The sequence below is a fragment of the Heterodontus francisci genome, chromosome 8 (assembly GCF_036365525.1).
Source record: "Heterodontus francisci isolate sHetFra1 chromosome 8, sHetFra1.hap1, whole genome shotgun sequence".
Classification (NCBI taxonomy): Eukaryota; Metazoa; Chordata; class Chondrichthyes; order Heterodontiformes; family Heterodontidae; genus Heterodontus; species Heterodontus francisci.
In genome coordinates, this window is record NC_090378.1 from 45,954,493 (window position 1) to 45,969,602 (window position 15,110).

The window sequence follows — 15,110 nt, forward strand, 5'->3', positions numbered from 1 at the left end:
TTATTATTTATCTATTTATTTAGAGATACAGCACTGAAACAGGCCCTTCGGCCCACCGAGTCTGTGCCGACCATCAACCACCCATTTATACTAATCCTACATTAATCCCATATTCCGACCACATCCCCACCTTCCCTCAATTCCCCTACCACCTACCTATACTTGGGGCAATTTATAATGGCCAATTTACCTATCAACCAATGCAGATATTTTATTTTATTTAAATTGTGGTCCCATCGCCGAGCGGCGAGGGAGCTACCACGAGGCCTTGCCCCTTTCGCAGCTGGCAATATCAGGCCAGGCCCTACCGGCATCCAGGTCCGTGGCGGGCCTCATCCAAGGCCATCTTCTGGTACCCCACGACTATGGATCCCGACATCGAGGGCTCTATAGAATCCAGCCCGATGATTTAGAGTAAAACACTCACACAAGATATAAAATGTGTTACCATTTCTATTGTAATCCAGGGGCAATGTCTTGATATTTTTGCTATCGTATCCAAATGTTTGGAATAAAAAGCGTGTTGTTTAGATATGGTTGGGCTGTGTGGCAAGCTTTATTGGTGTTTTTATGCGTTTTTTGTGTAGCAGCAGTGGCTGGTTCATTGTGAGAGGACAAATGTGAGTTTTGCTGTAGCTGAATACTAATGCTAATAAGATGTAATGTTGGTAGCTGATAATATATACGTGTCGTTTAGAAAAAAAAACTTGCATGATAGTGCTTGTGGTTGAACAAATTCAATTCATGTCCATGGTTTTGCCATCAATACCTTTGCAAACCCACACATTGATGATAACAGCCAGTCTAAGAATTCAGTTGCCTTTATTGTCTTTGACTGAGATTGTCAGCCCTTAATAATTAACATATAAACTTTGACCAATATCAGTTGCGATGCAATTTGCAGTGTTAGATAACGCCTGTAGAAAGGGAAAAGAGTTTCTCCATCTTCATATTTTCCAGACTGCCATCCAAGCAGTTTATTGACTCCATTCATTTCTGAAATTTGCTGTTTGGCACTCATCTTGATTGAAGCATCCAATTTCATGCCAATTTAGTCAGCTTGCTTTCTGACACATTTATTCAAGTTACTTCTCTGTCCTGCCTGATGACGTTCATGATGAATTAATAAGCTAGTCAGATATCAATGCTTTGATTATCCCATTTGTTTTCTTTAGAATTTTGTTCGATTATTATGAAATCTCTTATACAAATTCTCACAAGTACAAATCCAGGTGAAAATGCAGATGGGTGCAAAAATGGCACTGAATTCACCAGCTCAAAAGTGATCACATTCATGCCTGACTGAGGATCTTAAATCTAAATTGCAGGATCCCACATGCTTTGTTTCATTATTCGAGTGAATGATACTCAACTGGACTATGTAAAAAAAAATCATGTTGTACTCTTTTGTGATCTCCATTTAAAATGGAATCATTTTCTTAGTTTTGGCACTCCTTCACTATGCCACTTGGTGGATAGAATGGCATGTAAGCTTCTCAAAGTCCACATGGTGGCCCTGAGTAAAAAGTTGTTACGTTCCTTCTGCTCAGTACCTCCTCCATTTATGTAGCCAAGACCAAAAATGTGGAATATTAGAAATCACAAGCATAAATTGCATCTAAGCACTCTGTGCACACAGCAAACATTCTGCATATATTCTTGATTTGTACATTTTGGAAGCCCAGAACATCACAGGTTATCCACAATTAAAGTTATTCTATTACATTTAAGCAGTCTTTCTCTGTTTCAACTATTCATTCAATTTTCTCTTAAAAGATGTAAGTTGCCCCGCCTCAACCTCTAACAAAACATTCCATGCTGCAACAACATTCTGTATGAAAAAAGTTCTCCTAACCCTCTCCTCACTCTCAAGTTATAATCTTATATTGATAAACCCCACCATTGACTACGCAGAGGGAATAATCTCTCTCTATTGACTCTATTAAAACCCTTCATAATTTTAAAAGTCTTTATTTTTAGACTAATCATGGTAACATTTTTTATTGCTTAGTTAACTCAGAGCAAAAGTTATATATTTGCTCATTCAGTAACTACATTTTATGCAGCAGGGTGACTGGGAAGTATTCAGTTATGATAATTTATAGTATACATTATTCACACTGAAAAATGTGCATGTAACTCAGGTGTATATTATATATCATATGTGTAAACAGCCATGTGCCATTTTAAGTTGTACAATAGTCATCAATACCCAGCATTATAAATTAATAATTTGATCGCAATTGAATAAAGTTTAATATATGTGACAAAATAGAGACCTAAGGGTATTTTATGTTACTCAATTTTGAAATAGCTCAAATTGAAATGGAAATGATCTCTTTTCTCATGACAAACTGAGATAAGTATAGATGAGGTTGATTTATCTGAAAATTAAGATATAGGGGCTTTTTTCCAGGTACTAACTGATTTTGCACATAGACAAGCATCAGTAGGTAATTATGATCTCTGAGATCTGCTCCATCAGTATTCTTATGCAGTAGTTTTTACTATTGTGTCTAATTGTGGATGATTGACAATTCTGACCTCCGAATCCTTTGGAGTTTATCAATACTGGAGACATTTTCCATCATCTTTAGTTTATCCAAGCGATCTGAACTCTGTGCGACCCATTTGTCCTCTAAGTAACAGATTTTAAAAAAAACTATGAAGGAGCTAAGAAATTTATAAGAATGTAGGATTTTATTATAAAGTCAATGAGTGTTGTGCAAAATAAGTAATAGTTCCCTCAGATAACCCATTTATAACGTCATAAACATTTAAAATATTAAAGACAATTTCCAAAATTCTTAGCTTCACATTTCTCAAAGTCCTCCAGCTATTTTTCCCTGACAAGCTTACTCCTTTTTCAAGTGTCATGACTTTTTATACTCAACCATTTTGTTTTGGAACACCAATGGACATGAAGAAGGCTAATGGAATGTTAGCCGTTATCGCAAGATGATTTGAGTACAGGAGTAGTGAAGTCTTGCTTCAGTTGTATAGAACCTTGGTTAGACTGCACCTGGAAGTACTGTGTGCAGTTTTGGTCCCCTTACCTTAGGAAGGGTATTATTGCCATAGAGGGAGTTCAACCAAGGTTCACCAGACTTGTTCCAGGGATGGTGGGACTGTCCTATAAGAGAGATTGGGGAAACTGGGCCTGTACTCCCTAGAGTTTCGAAGAATGAGAGGTGATCTCATTGAAACCTACAAAATACTTAAAGGGATAGACAGGGTAGCTGCAGCTAAGATGAAGGGAGTCTACAACTAGGGGACACAATTTCAAAATAAGGGGGAAGTCACTTAGGACAGCATTGAGGAGAAATTTCTTTACTCGGGGTGGAGAATTTTTGGAATTCTCTACCCCAGAGGGCTGTGAAAGCTCAGTCATTGAGTATGTTTAAAGTAGAGATTGGCAGATTTCTAAATACCAATGACATAAAGGGAAATGGGGATAGTGTGGGAAAAAGGCATTGAAGTGGATGAAGTGAAGTGAATGGCGGAGCAGACTCGATGGGCTGAATGGCCTACTCCTGCTCCTATGTTCCTAAGGAAATCGGGGCTATGGGGATAGGACAGGAAAGTGAAGCTGAGGTGAAGATCAGGCATGTTCTTATTGAATGGAGGAGCAGGCTCAAGGAGCCGTGTGGCCTAATTCTGCTCCTATTTCTTGTACTCTTATGAACTGACGGTTGCATTTCTCATGGACCATCATTGCATCTGAAAAGTTGACAGAGCCATTGCTTTTGCAACTTCAGTGAAGTCTTACTTTCCACTTTTTAAAATACTATTATGCTTTTAAGATGGCTTTGTTTTAGAACCAGACCTCACTTCTGAAAGTAAGAAAAATTGTGTTTTTCTTTAAAAAAAAACGTATCCATTTGAACTAGTATTGTTTATGTCCCATGTGTGTTCTTGGGACTGTGGGGACAGCTTTCATGTGTCATATATGTTTCATATATAAACAAGAGTTGAAACAAAAGAGATAAATATGTTATTGCAGTTGGTAACAAACAATGAAGATCTGATAACTTTGACCTTGATTTACAGTGTCCAGTTATTCAGTTAGCCTGTTTTGTAACAGGTTCTCACTGCTGAACATTACCTGACCTCACTATAGTCCAGTGAGTCTGGTATTATAGCATTTTCAGGCAGAGTATCATGATGTGGCACCCTAAGTCTGACTCAGATGTCCTGCTGATATCCCCTGCACAGTAAGATCGTGCGTGGCTGAGTGGTTTGGGGCAGCACCAAGTAGAGGCAAGGGGGTGGGCTGCAAGAGTGATTAAATCTGAATATAGTGATCCACCTGCACTGCTACAGCACCACCTAGTGACTCAATCTGAAACTGTACCATGTGTTTGGTCGACAGATTGACCAATCGTTACATCCAGGGAAGATTTTCAGCATTGTTAAGACAAAGTGATTCCTGACAACGTAGTCGGCCAATGATGTCATCAGGCTGCACCGAGGTGCGCACATGTGCAGACGGGCTCCTGCTCTCTGCACGTGCGCTGCGTTCTGACTTGCCAGGACTGGTTAGCGCATGTGCTGATGATGTCATCGAAATGCAACGCCAACAGAAATTCACGCATGTGTCAAGCACCGCTCCTCCTCCGCTGCCCTCTCCGGCCACTCCGCTACCCCACACCCCCCCCCATTCCCTCGATGCTCTCTCCGGCCGCTCCGCTCCCCCCCCACCCTCGCTGCTCTCTCCGGCCTGCTTGCCTCCCCCCCACCCGGCCCACTCGCCTCCCCCCCACCCGGCCCACTCGCTCTCCCTCCCACCATTGTGTGCTGCCATGTGTTTAGGTTAGGTTGCCTTCGTGTGATTATTTGAGCAGCGCCATCTTTAGTCCTGGCGGCTGCCTGCAGTCGCAGACTGAGACGTTTTAGTGGCACATACTGCATTTGAGCATGTGCCACTGCAGCGCCACCTAGTGGTAGTGCTGTCAGCAAACTCAGCCTTATTAAGAACAGGGGGGGAAAAAAGGCCTGTCTGACTCAACTGTGCCAGACAAATGATGTGATGTGGAGATGTGTAATATAATTTATGTCAAAGAGTCATTATGGCACAGAAGGAGGACATTCGGCAGATCGAGTCCATGCCGGCTCTCTGTAGAGCAATCCAGTCAGTCCCATTCCCCCACTATAGAGTATAATTTATGTATATAGATATAAGTTACAAGCAAATGATCAGGTCAGCTCACTCATGGAATATAAAGTATTCTTCATAGCTCCTCCTCATGTACCCTATATGTTTCAACAAAAGGGATTAACCAGAAATTTGTAAATGGCAAAACTCTAAGTGAGTTATGATCCTGCTTATTGAATAAATCATGAATTTATTTTGCCTCACTGCAGATCAGTATATATTTGAATTATGCTACATATTTCTAAACATGTGTGTGCTTTTTCCTTGCCAATTTTCTGTCCACCTTCCTCCCTTGAAGGCATTGATTCCCTGCTGGGTTATGATTCTTAACCTCTGTTTTTTTTCCAAAATGATCGTTGTTCAAGTATGAATGTTGCAGTAATGGCAACCCTACCATCTCTTAAATCAAAAGACAAACTCTTAACATTCAAGGGATTTGGTATAAGTTTCTATTTTTCAAACATAAACCAATATCGATTGACTGTTGGTTTATAAACCTCATTAGTGGCTTATTTAATCTTAGAGCGCTTTACAAAAAACTGTATTACTGTATCTGAAAATGCTTTGTCAAAAGACTTTAAAAATCCTAACTGCTATATCCACACGTATTAAAGAAGGATCTGCCCTCTCTCCACAGTCACTATTGGCTGAACAGTTGCCTCCTTAAAGGATAAAACCTAACCCACGTGTTCCAGCTTAATGTATTAAAAATATATTTATCTACAATGGAGTATTATCACCTTTAGATTTGAGTTATTAAAAATATGGTAGTGGCAGTTAAATTAATACAAATGTATGAATAATAACTGACAGGCAACGGCACTCTGGTCCCACGCAATTTATATATATATGCCCCTCACGTATCATGTAAAGATTTCAATTATTGGTTTCAATGATCAGTTTTAATCACTATTTTCATTTGCAATATCTTGAAATAAATTAATATAACAAATAGACATGGTCATGTAGAATAACACTTAGTGAACAGTACACTTGTGCTACTGTTTTACTACCAATAGGCAACAACTTGCAGAGACTTGCCTCAAAAGTGCTTTACACTGAAGAATGCAAAACAATGGAGGGGAAATTTTAAAATAAAGAGTAGGCTGGGAAGTGAAAGGCACAGTGGCGTAGTGGTTAGCACCGCAGCCTCACAGCTCTAGAGTTCAGTTCTGGGTACTGCCTGTGCGGAGTTTGCAAGTTCTCCCTGTGACCGTGTGGGTTTCTGCTGGGTACTCCGGTTTCCTCCCACAGCCAAAGACTTGCAGGTTGATAGGTAAATTGGCTATTGTAAATTGCCCCAAGTGTAGATAGATGGTAGGAGAATTGAGGGAAGGTGGGTATGTCGTAGGGGATATGGGATTAAATGTAGGATTAGTATAAATGGGTGGTTGTTGGTCGGCACAGACTCGGTGGGCCGAAGGGCCTGTTTCAGTGCTGTATCTCTCTATGACAATAGAAGAGAAGTGTTTTAGGGAGCTTTTTTGAATCAGAAAGGGTGGAGAAAACTAAATAGAGAGGACAGGACTGTAGTGCCTGCATGATGGGCCATCAATGGTGAAGAAGCTTGGTGTTAGAGGAGTGGAAGGGGCGTGAAGGAACTGTAGTACCCGAGCCGAAAAAGATTGAGAAAGAGATCAACAGAGAGTCAGCAACCCAATCTGGACCTGGCTCCCTAAGAAAAAGTCAGTAGCAGAAAAATTGTCAGATTTCATAGCCTCTTGCGAGACTGCAAGTGAGAATGGATTTGGCTGAGAAATCGCATCTCGAGTGACCAAATTGCTGGAGTTGGCATGTCTGGTGTCAGCAACTATTCAGTTGTCACCTGATATCCACACACGAGCACTTCCAATAGGGCCCTTGTAGGATTTTTCTCTTCCTAACCCAACGGGCAAGAAGGTTTGTTTTAGGTCCTTTCTGCTGATTTAGCCGAGGCTAGCTAAATCTGCCTCAGCTGAGAATCGGGCCTGGAACCTCTGTAATGTGGTTCAGCTAATCAGTGGATAACTTCACTTGGGAATCCATAAATATTAATGTTAAAATGCACTTCCTAAAACTGGGTCAAGTTTCACAGTTTTTGTATTCTCAATTTGCCAACAGGTAGCAGTCCTCTTGACAGTCCAAGGAATTTTTCTCCTAATGCAGCAGCTCACTTTTCATTCATACCAGCGCGAAGGTAAGATTAATTATTTCAGTGTTCTTTTTTTTTTAAAAAGCATGCAAGGTGGTTTGGGTTTTGCATGGAATATGCTCAGGCTGCATGTGGAATTAGCGAGAAATTTGATCTATAAAGAGATGTTATCTTAGTTTTCATGTGTCTGTCACAAAGCAGTTCAAAATCAGCTATGAGCAGCTGACGTGTTTCACATGTTTGCAAAATGGTGCAAATTATATTCTAAAGAAAGAAGAACTGAAATTACGTTCAACATCTTAAAACGTAGTGTAACCTTATCATCTTTGTTAGATGGCATTGATGTTAAAATAATCAAGACAGAAAATACTGGAAATACTCAGCAAGTCTGCTAACATCAGTGGAGAGAGAAACAGTTAACCTTTCAACTCAGTGACCTTTCATTAGAACTGATGATGCTACCAGACCTACTGAGTACTTCCAGAATTTTCTGTTTTTATTTCCGTCCCTCTGAGGCTGGAAGTTCCATCTCCAAGAGCTGCCGGCCAATCAGAGGGCTGGCAGCACTTCAGTCCCAGCAGCGCCACTGGGAGCAGTGGCCACTGCTGGGACTGTACCCAACCAAGACCAGCAAGATGGAGCAGGCCCTGGAATGGAGGTATCTGTGTGGTGTCTCGCTGGGGACAATCGGCTGGGCCCCGAGTAAAATGGCAGTGGGGGCAGGTAGGTGACGAGAACGGTGCCCCCTGCCTCCCACTCGATTTTAACCTTCCCCACCTCCCTGGAGGTGTAACATTCTGGCTCTTAAGTCTTCCTTTCTTTCTATAATCATCTCTCTTACTATTTAAAGCTTTGATGGTTTGCTGTGCCATGGGTCTCAACCTGTCATCTAAATTTCTCAATTTTGAGAAGCTTGAGAATGATTTAGGCATAATCATATGGGCCTGTGCTGCTGCTGATTGCCGCCTTTACCGAAAATGTAGAAAACATCAAGTACACTGTTAAATGCCACTAACTAAAGCACACTAGATTGTTGATTGTATCTATGGACATAAATTCAGCTCCTTTCTGGTTTAGAGTCCATAACTCTTCCCAGCCAGTTCTCCTGACAATATCATAGACATTTAAGCTTATATTTTCCAGTGTCAGCTCAGTTTAGACTGTGGACTGGTTCTTAGTGGGTCTTGACAGACTCAAATGGCAGTGTGCTATTTACAGTCTATTTTCCAAGCTTAGCTCCTTTTCCGTAGCTTCAGGTGCTGGTTTGGATAGATGCAGGGAACATACTAATGGTGAGTGGAAAATTACATGCAAGTGAAATTAAAAGGGTCTGTCAGTACAGCAGACTTTATCAAGACTGAAGAAGGAGGGGACAAAGAATTGATGAGCAAAAATGAAGTATGGTAGCTGCAGGTGTTCTTTCAATATATGGCATTGCTCTAGGAACATTAGGAACAGGAGTAGTTTATTCAGCCCCTTGGGCTTCCTCCGCCAGCAATTGCATCGTGGCTGTTTGGACTCCTTTTTTCCGCCTTTGCTCCATATCCATTGGTAACCCTAGTGAATAAAAGTCTATCTATTTCAGTCTTGAAAGCTCCAGTTGTCCTAACATTCACAGCCTTTGGGAGAGAGTGTTTCTTGGTTCCTCCACTTTTCATGATCCATTCTTTCTATTTGTTTTCAATCTCTTCTGCTTGTCTCTGCATCTGTGGACAGGGAGAAACACTAACATTGGGACTTGGGTTTGCAGGTGGGTTAGAGACAGGAGCAATAGTGGCCACTTGATTCGGACACATTACCATATTCTTTGAGGCAGATTAGTTTGTGAGTCTTCTGATTGCTGACGTTCTATAAGGGGTTCTGACATTGTCAAAATCTTTTTTAGAGGGTCATTTTGGCTTACTGGATATTGGTCCAGGTAAGCTGTGATAGCAAACTTGATCTCAGCACAGAACGCTGCCTGAGTGAGAGCGCGATGAATGGAAAACACCTACCTCAGAAAATCTGCCAACAGAAACAGCTGATCCTTCTGATAGGCAACAGGAATAAGAATCAGACAGATAGTGCTGCTAGCTTTCCCACTAGGTGAACAGTGGGTTAGCTTCCACCTTCTGCTCCTACAAGCACTCCTCTCCCTTCTAGTCAGGACCAATGTTCCCTCTAATTTTTTGGAATGTGTGGGCGATTTATTTAAGTGCATGGCCCCTTTAATTTTTTTTGAGCGGTTGCGCATGCACAGTAACTTAAAGGGGCTAACTTGTGTGTGGCCTGTGTGCGGACTTTCAGGTTGTTACGCAGCCACACAGCTTACAGGGAATGTTAGTCGCACCTGTGATTACAGATTTTTAAGGCAGGACCCAACTGGAGGAGGGAATAGCAGTGCTGTTGGAAGCAGGATGTGTGTGTCAGCCAACTGTGCCCCCGTGGTGAAAGCTAGCAGGGACGTCTGTTGTTTTTATTCCCCACTAGAATATCAGCTGCTTCTGTCCGCAGGTTTGTTTAATCGGCAGCTGCTCAACAGGCATTTGAAGGTGGGGCAGAGGTTTGGAAACTGTCTACATCAGACAGCGTCTAGATAACAGAAGAAAAATTCATGTTAATCACATTTCTTTTGTAAAGATCAAATAGTTGCATTAAAGAGTACTAATGAGAAACGCTAAGGGGCAAAAAACGTTAGTAGGGGTTGTATATAGACCCCAAAACTGTAGTGGTGATGTTGGGAATGGCATTAAACAGGAAATTAGAGACGCATGCGATAAAGGAACATCTGTAATTATGGGTGACTTTCATCTGCATATAGATTGGGCAAATCAAATTAGTCACAATACCGTAGAGGAGGAATTCTTGGAGTGTATACGAGATGGTTTTCTGGACCAATATGTTGAGGAACCAAATAGAGAACAGGCCAATCCAGACTGGGTATTGTGTAATGAGAGAGGAATAATTGACAATCTAGTGGTGCGAGACCCCTTGGGGATGCGCGACCATAATATGATAGAATTCTTCATCAAGATGGAGAGTGATGTAGTTGATTCTGAGACTAGGGTCCTGAATCTTAGTAAAGGAAACTACGAAGGTATGAGGTGCGAGTTGGCTGTGATGGATTGGGAAATGTTACTTAAAGGGATGACGGTGGATAGGCAATGGCAAACATTTAAAGAGTGCATGGATGAACTGCAATAATTATTTATCCCTGTCTGGCTCAAAAGTAAAACGGGAAAGGTAGCCAAACCATGGCTTACAAGGGAAATTAGAGATAGCATTAGATCCCAGGAAGAGGCATATAAATTTGCCAGAAAAAACAACAGACCTGAGGATTGGGAGCAGTTTAGCATTCAGCAAAGGAGGACCAAGGGATTGATTAAGAAGGGGAAAATAGAGTACGAGAGCAAGCTTGCAGGGAACATAAAAACTGACTGTAAAAGTTTCTATAGGTATGTGAAGAGAAAAAGATTGGTGAAGACAAATGTAGGTCCCTTACAGTCAGAAACGGGAATTTATTATGGTGAACAAAGAAATCGCTGACCAACTAAATGCATACTTTGGTTCTGTCTTCCCAAAGGAGGACACAACTATCATACCAGAAATGTTGGTGAACACAGGGCTTAGTGAGAGAGAGGAACTGAAGGAAATCAGTATTAGTAGAGAAATGGTGTTGGGGAAATTGATGGGATTGAAAGCCGATAAATCCCCAGGGCCTGATGGTATGCATCCCAGAGTACTTAAGGAAGTGGCCCTAGAAATAGTGGATGCATTGGTGCTCATCTTCCAAGACTATTTAAGAAAGGTTGTAGAGCTAAGCCAGGGAACTACAGACCAGTGAGTCTCACGTCAGTGGTAGGGAAACTATTGGAGAAAATTCTGAAGGAGAGAATCTATCTCCACTTGGAGAGGCAAAATTTGATTAGGAATAGTCAGCATGGCTTTGTCAGAGGGAGGTCATGCCTAACAAATTTGACTGAATTTTTTAAGCATGTGACCAGGTGTGTAGATGAGGGTAGTGCAGTTGATGTAGTTTACATGGATTTCAGCAAAGCCTTTGACAAGGTCCCACATGGAAGACTTATCAAGAAAGCAAATGCACATGGGATACAAGGTAACTTGATGATAAGGTGGATTCAAAATTGGCTTAGCTGTAGGAGACAGAGAGTGATGACAGACGGCTGTTTTAGTGACTGGAAGCCAGTGTTCAGTGGCGTACCACAGGGATCTGTGCTGGGTCCCCTATTGTTTGTCATTTATATAAACAACATAGATGACTATGTGGGGGGTAGGATCAGTAAGTTCGCGGATGACACAAAGATTGGCCGAGTGGTTAACAGTGAGGTGGAGTGTCTTCGGTTACAGGAAGATATAGACGGGGTGGTCAAATGGGCAGAAAAGTGGCAGATGGAATTTAACGCTGAAAAGTGTGAGGTGATACACTTTGGAAGGAGTAATGTGACATGGAAGTATTCAATGATTGGCCTGACACTGGGAAGTTCTGAGGAACAAAGGGACCTTGGCATGTTTGTCCATAGATCTCTGAAGGCAGGAGGGCAGGTTAATAGGGTGGTGAAAAAGGCATACGGGACACTTGCCTTTTTCAATCGAGGCATAGATTACAAAACAGGGAGGTCATATTGGAGTTGTACAGAACTTTGGTAAGGCCACAGCTGGAGTACTGTGTGCAATTCTGGTCGCCACATTATAGGAAGGATGTGATTGCATTGGAGGGGGTGCAGAGGCGATTCACCAGGATGTTGCCTGGGATGGAACATTTAAGCTATGAAGAGAGGTTGGATAGTCTTGGGTTGTTTTCGCTGGAGCAGAGAAGACTGAGGGGTGACCTGATCGAGGTGTACAAGATTATGAGGGGCATGGACAGGGTGGATAGGGAGCAGCTGTTCCCCTTAGTTGAAGGGTCAGTTATGAGGGGTCACAAGTTTAAGGTGAGGGATGGGATGTTTAAGGGGGTCTTGAGGAAGAACTTTTTTACCCAGAGGGTATTCACAATATAAATGATTTAGAGGGAACTAAATGTAATATCTCCAAATTTGCAGATGACACAAAACTGGGTGGGAAGGGTGAGTTGTGAGGAGGATGCAGAGAGGCTTCAGGGTGATTTGGACAAGTTGAGTGAGTGGGCAAATGCATGGCAGATGCAGTATAATGTGGATAAATGTGAGGTTATCCACTTCGGTAGCAAAAACAAGAAGGCAGATTATTATCTGAACGGCTATAAACTGAGAGAGGGGAATATGCAGCGAAACCTGGGTGGTCTTGTACACCAGTCGCATGCAGATGCAACAGGCGGTAAAAAAGGCAAATGGTATGTTGGCCTTCATAGCGAGAAGATTCGATTACAGGAGCAGGGATGTCTTGTTGCAATTATACAGGGCCTTGGTGAGGCCACACCTGGAATATTGTGTGCAGTTTTGTTATCCTTATCTGAGGAAGGATGTTCTTGCTATAGAGGGAGTGCAGCAAAGGTTTACCAGACTGATTCCTGGGATGGCTGGACTGACGTACGAGGAGAGATCAAGTCGGTTAGGATTATATTTGCTGGAGTTCAGAAGAGTGAGAGGGGATCTCATAGAAACCTATAAAATTCTAACAGGACTTGATAGGGTAGATGCAGGAAGGATGTTCCCGATGGTGGTGGTGTCCAGAACCAGGGGTCATAGTCTAAGGATACGGGGTAAACCTTTCCGGACTGAGATGAGGAGAAATTTTTCATCCAGAGTGTGGTGAGCCTGTGGAATTCGCTACCACAGAAAGCAGTTGAGGCCAAAACATTGCATGTCTTCAAGAAGGAGCTAGATATAGCTCTTGGGTCTAAAGGGATGAAAGGGTATGGGGCGAAAGCACTCATTATACATTCAGGGAGACCGCAGGGGACCGTCTCCTGCAACTGCCCTGTCTGTCTGACCTCCTGCGGTCTTTCTTTCACTACTGAGGGGGGGGGGGCTACCACCTCCACCCCCACCAGATCATTACCTCGGAGCAGGTCAACCCTGTCCACAGGCAAACTAGGGACAATCCCTATGGTCACCAGTCCCGAAACTAGGTCGCACTGCAGGTGCACCCTGTGTACAGGTACAGACTTACACTGCCCTCAAGTACCATTCACCACGATTCTGGTGTTCACTGCACTCTCTGGGGGAAAGGTCAGGCCTTTTCCCAGTAAAAGGGCTCTAGTGGCCCCTGTGTCCCTGAGAATTACTATGGGCTTGCTTGCCCCACTCGAGGGGTATGGGATTACTTTCCCTTCAAACACAAAACACTGATAGCCATCAGGAATCCTGTTAACTTTTCCTGCACTTGCAGTAGTCAACTTCTGGGTTGCATTCTTACGGCAGTTAAAGCTGCAGCTTGCTCTGTTGTGCTGTCCTCCAGGATTCCTCCTTCACTGAGCAGATGTGCCCTGATTAACCCTACAGGTTTTCCCTTTAGTTTCCAGCAGTCAGCTTTTATATGACCTGCCTTGTTACAATGGAAGCACACAGGTCTCCGGGTCTTACGCCTGCTCACAGCACCTTCATTTTTGGCTAGAAGAGGGCCCCCCTGTCTCCTGTTTTTCCTTCTCTCCCAGGACTGATTGAGGTATACAAAATTATGAGGAGCATTGATGGGATAGATAGGAAGTAACTTTTTCCCTTAGCGGAGGGATCAATAACCAGGGGGCATAGATTTAAGAAAAGGGGCAGAAGGTTTAGAGGGGATTTGAGGAAAAGTTTTTTCACCCAGTGGGTGGTTGGAATCTGGAACACACTGCCTGAAGGGGTGGTAGAGGCAGGAACACTCACAACATTTAAGAAGCATTTAGATGAGCACTTGAAATGCCATAGCATACAAGGTTATGGGGCAAGTGCTGGAAAATGGGATTAGAATAGATAAGTGCTTGATGGCCGGCACAGACTTGATGAGCCAAAGGGCCTATTTCTGTGCTGTATGACTCGATGACTGGGCTTCTATCACCTTCCCACCCTTTGTCCTTTTTGGATTGTCGGGGTGATTAGGAAAGGTTTTCCCCTGGGAAACCAACTTAAAAATTAAAGCGAACTTATCAGCTAGAACAGCCGCTTGCTGGGCTCTCTGAACCCGCTGCTCCTCTACATGGGTCTTTATGGAGAGTGGGAGAGAGTGTTTAAATTCCTCTAACAGAATTACTTCTCTGAGATTTTCATAGCTGAGCTATACTTTAAGAGCCCTCAGCCACTGGTCAAAAGCCAGCTGCATACTTCTTTCAAACTCCTGACAAGTTTGACTAGCTTGCTTCTTGAGGGTTCTAAACTTTTAGCGATAGGCTCCGGGTGCTAATTCATATGCCCCAGGGATAGCACTGTTTGTCAGTTCATAATTCGAGGAACTCTCATCTAGCAACAGGGAATAAACCTCATGGGCTTTTCCGGTTAGCTTGCTTAGTAATAAAAGAGGCCAGGTCTTAGTTGGCCATTTTAGCTGCCTTGCCAGTTTATCAAAAGACACAAAAACGCTTCCACACCTTCCTCATTGAATTTTGGGATATGTTGATATAGTTTTAACAGTTCTGTACCCAGCCCTGAATTACGCTCCTCCATATTGGCCATGCTTTCACTACTCTGTCGCCCCCTAGTTAACTCAAGCCTCCTTAGCTCTCTTTTTCTTCGCATTCTTTCTGGAAGGTTCTTTCTCTCTCTCTCCTCACTCTCTTTGTCTTCATGTTCCTTCTGGAAGGCTCTTTCTCTGTCTCCTCAAATTCATGTTTCCTTTGTTCCAGTTGTATCTTTGCTAGCAATATCCTGTTTGGGTCTACTTCTAACCCTGTTTCTGCTTCAGATTCAAGGGAAAAATGGTTGGCCA

The 15,110-nt window shown here is 42.7% G+C and overlaps 1 protein-coding gene across 6 annotated transcripts in view; it reads left to right on the plus strand.

Annotated features, from left to right (window-relative positions):
• The window catches only part of mast2 (microtubule associated serine/threonine kinase 2), a 560,338-nt gene that overhangs the window by 400,954 nt on the left and 144,274 nt on the right, over nt 1-15,110 (plus strand). For all 6 annotated transcript variants that reach the window (XM_068037080.1, XM_068037082.1, XM_068037083.1 and 3 more), the window contains one exon: nt 7,256-7,331. In XM_068037080.1, coding sequence (XP_067893181.1) covers nt 7,256-7,331 — 76 coding nt within the window. The remainder of the gene's footprint in view (nt 1-7,255; nt 7,332-15,110) is intronic.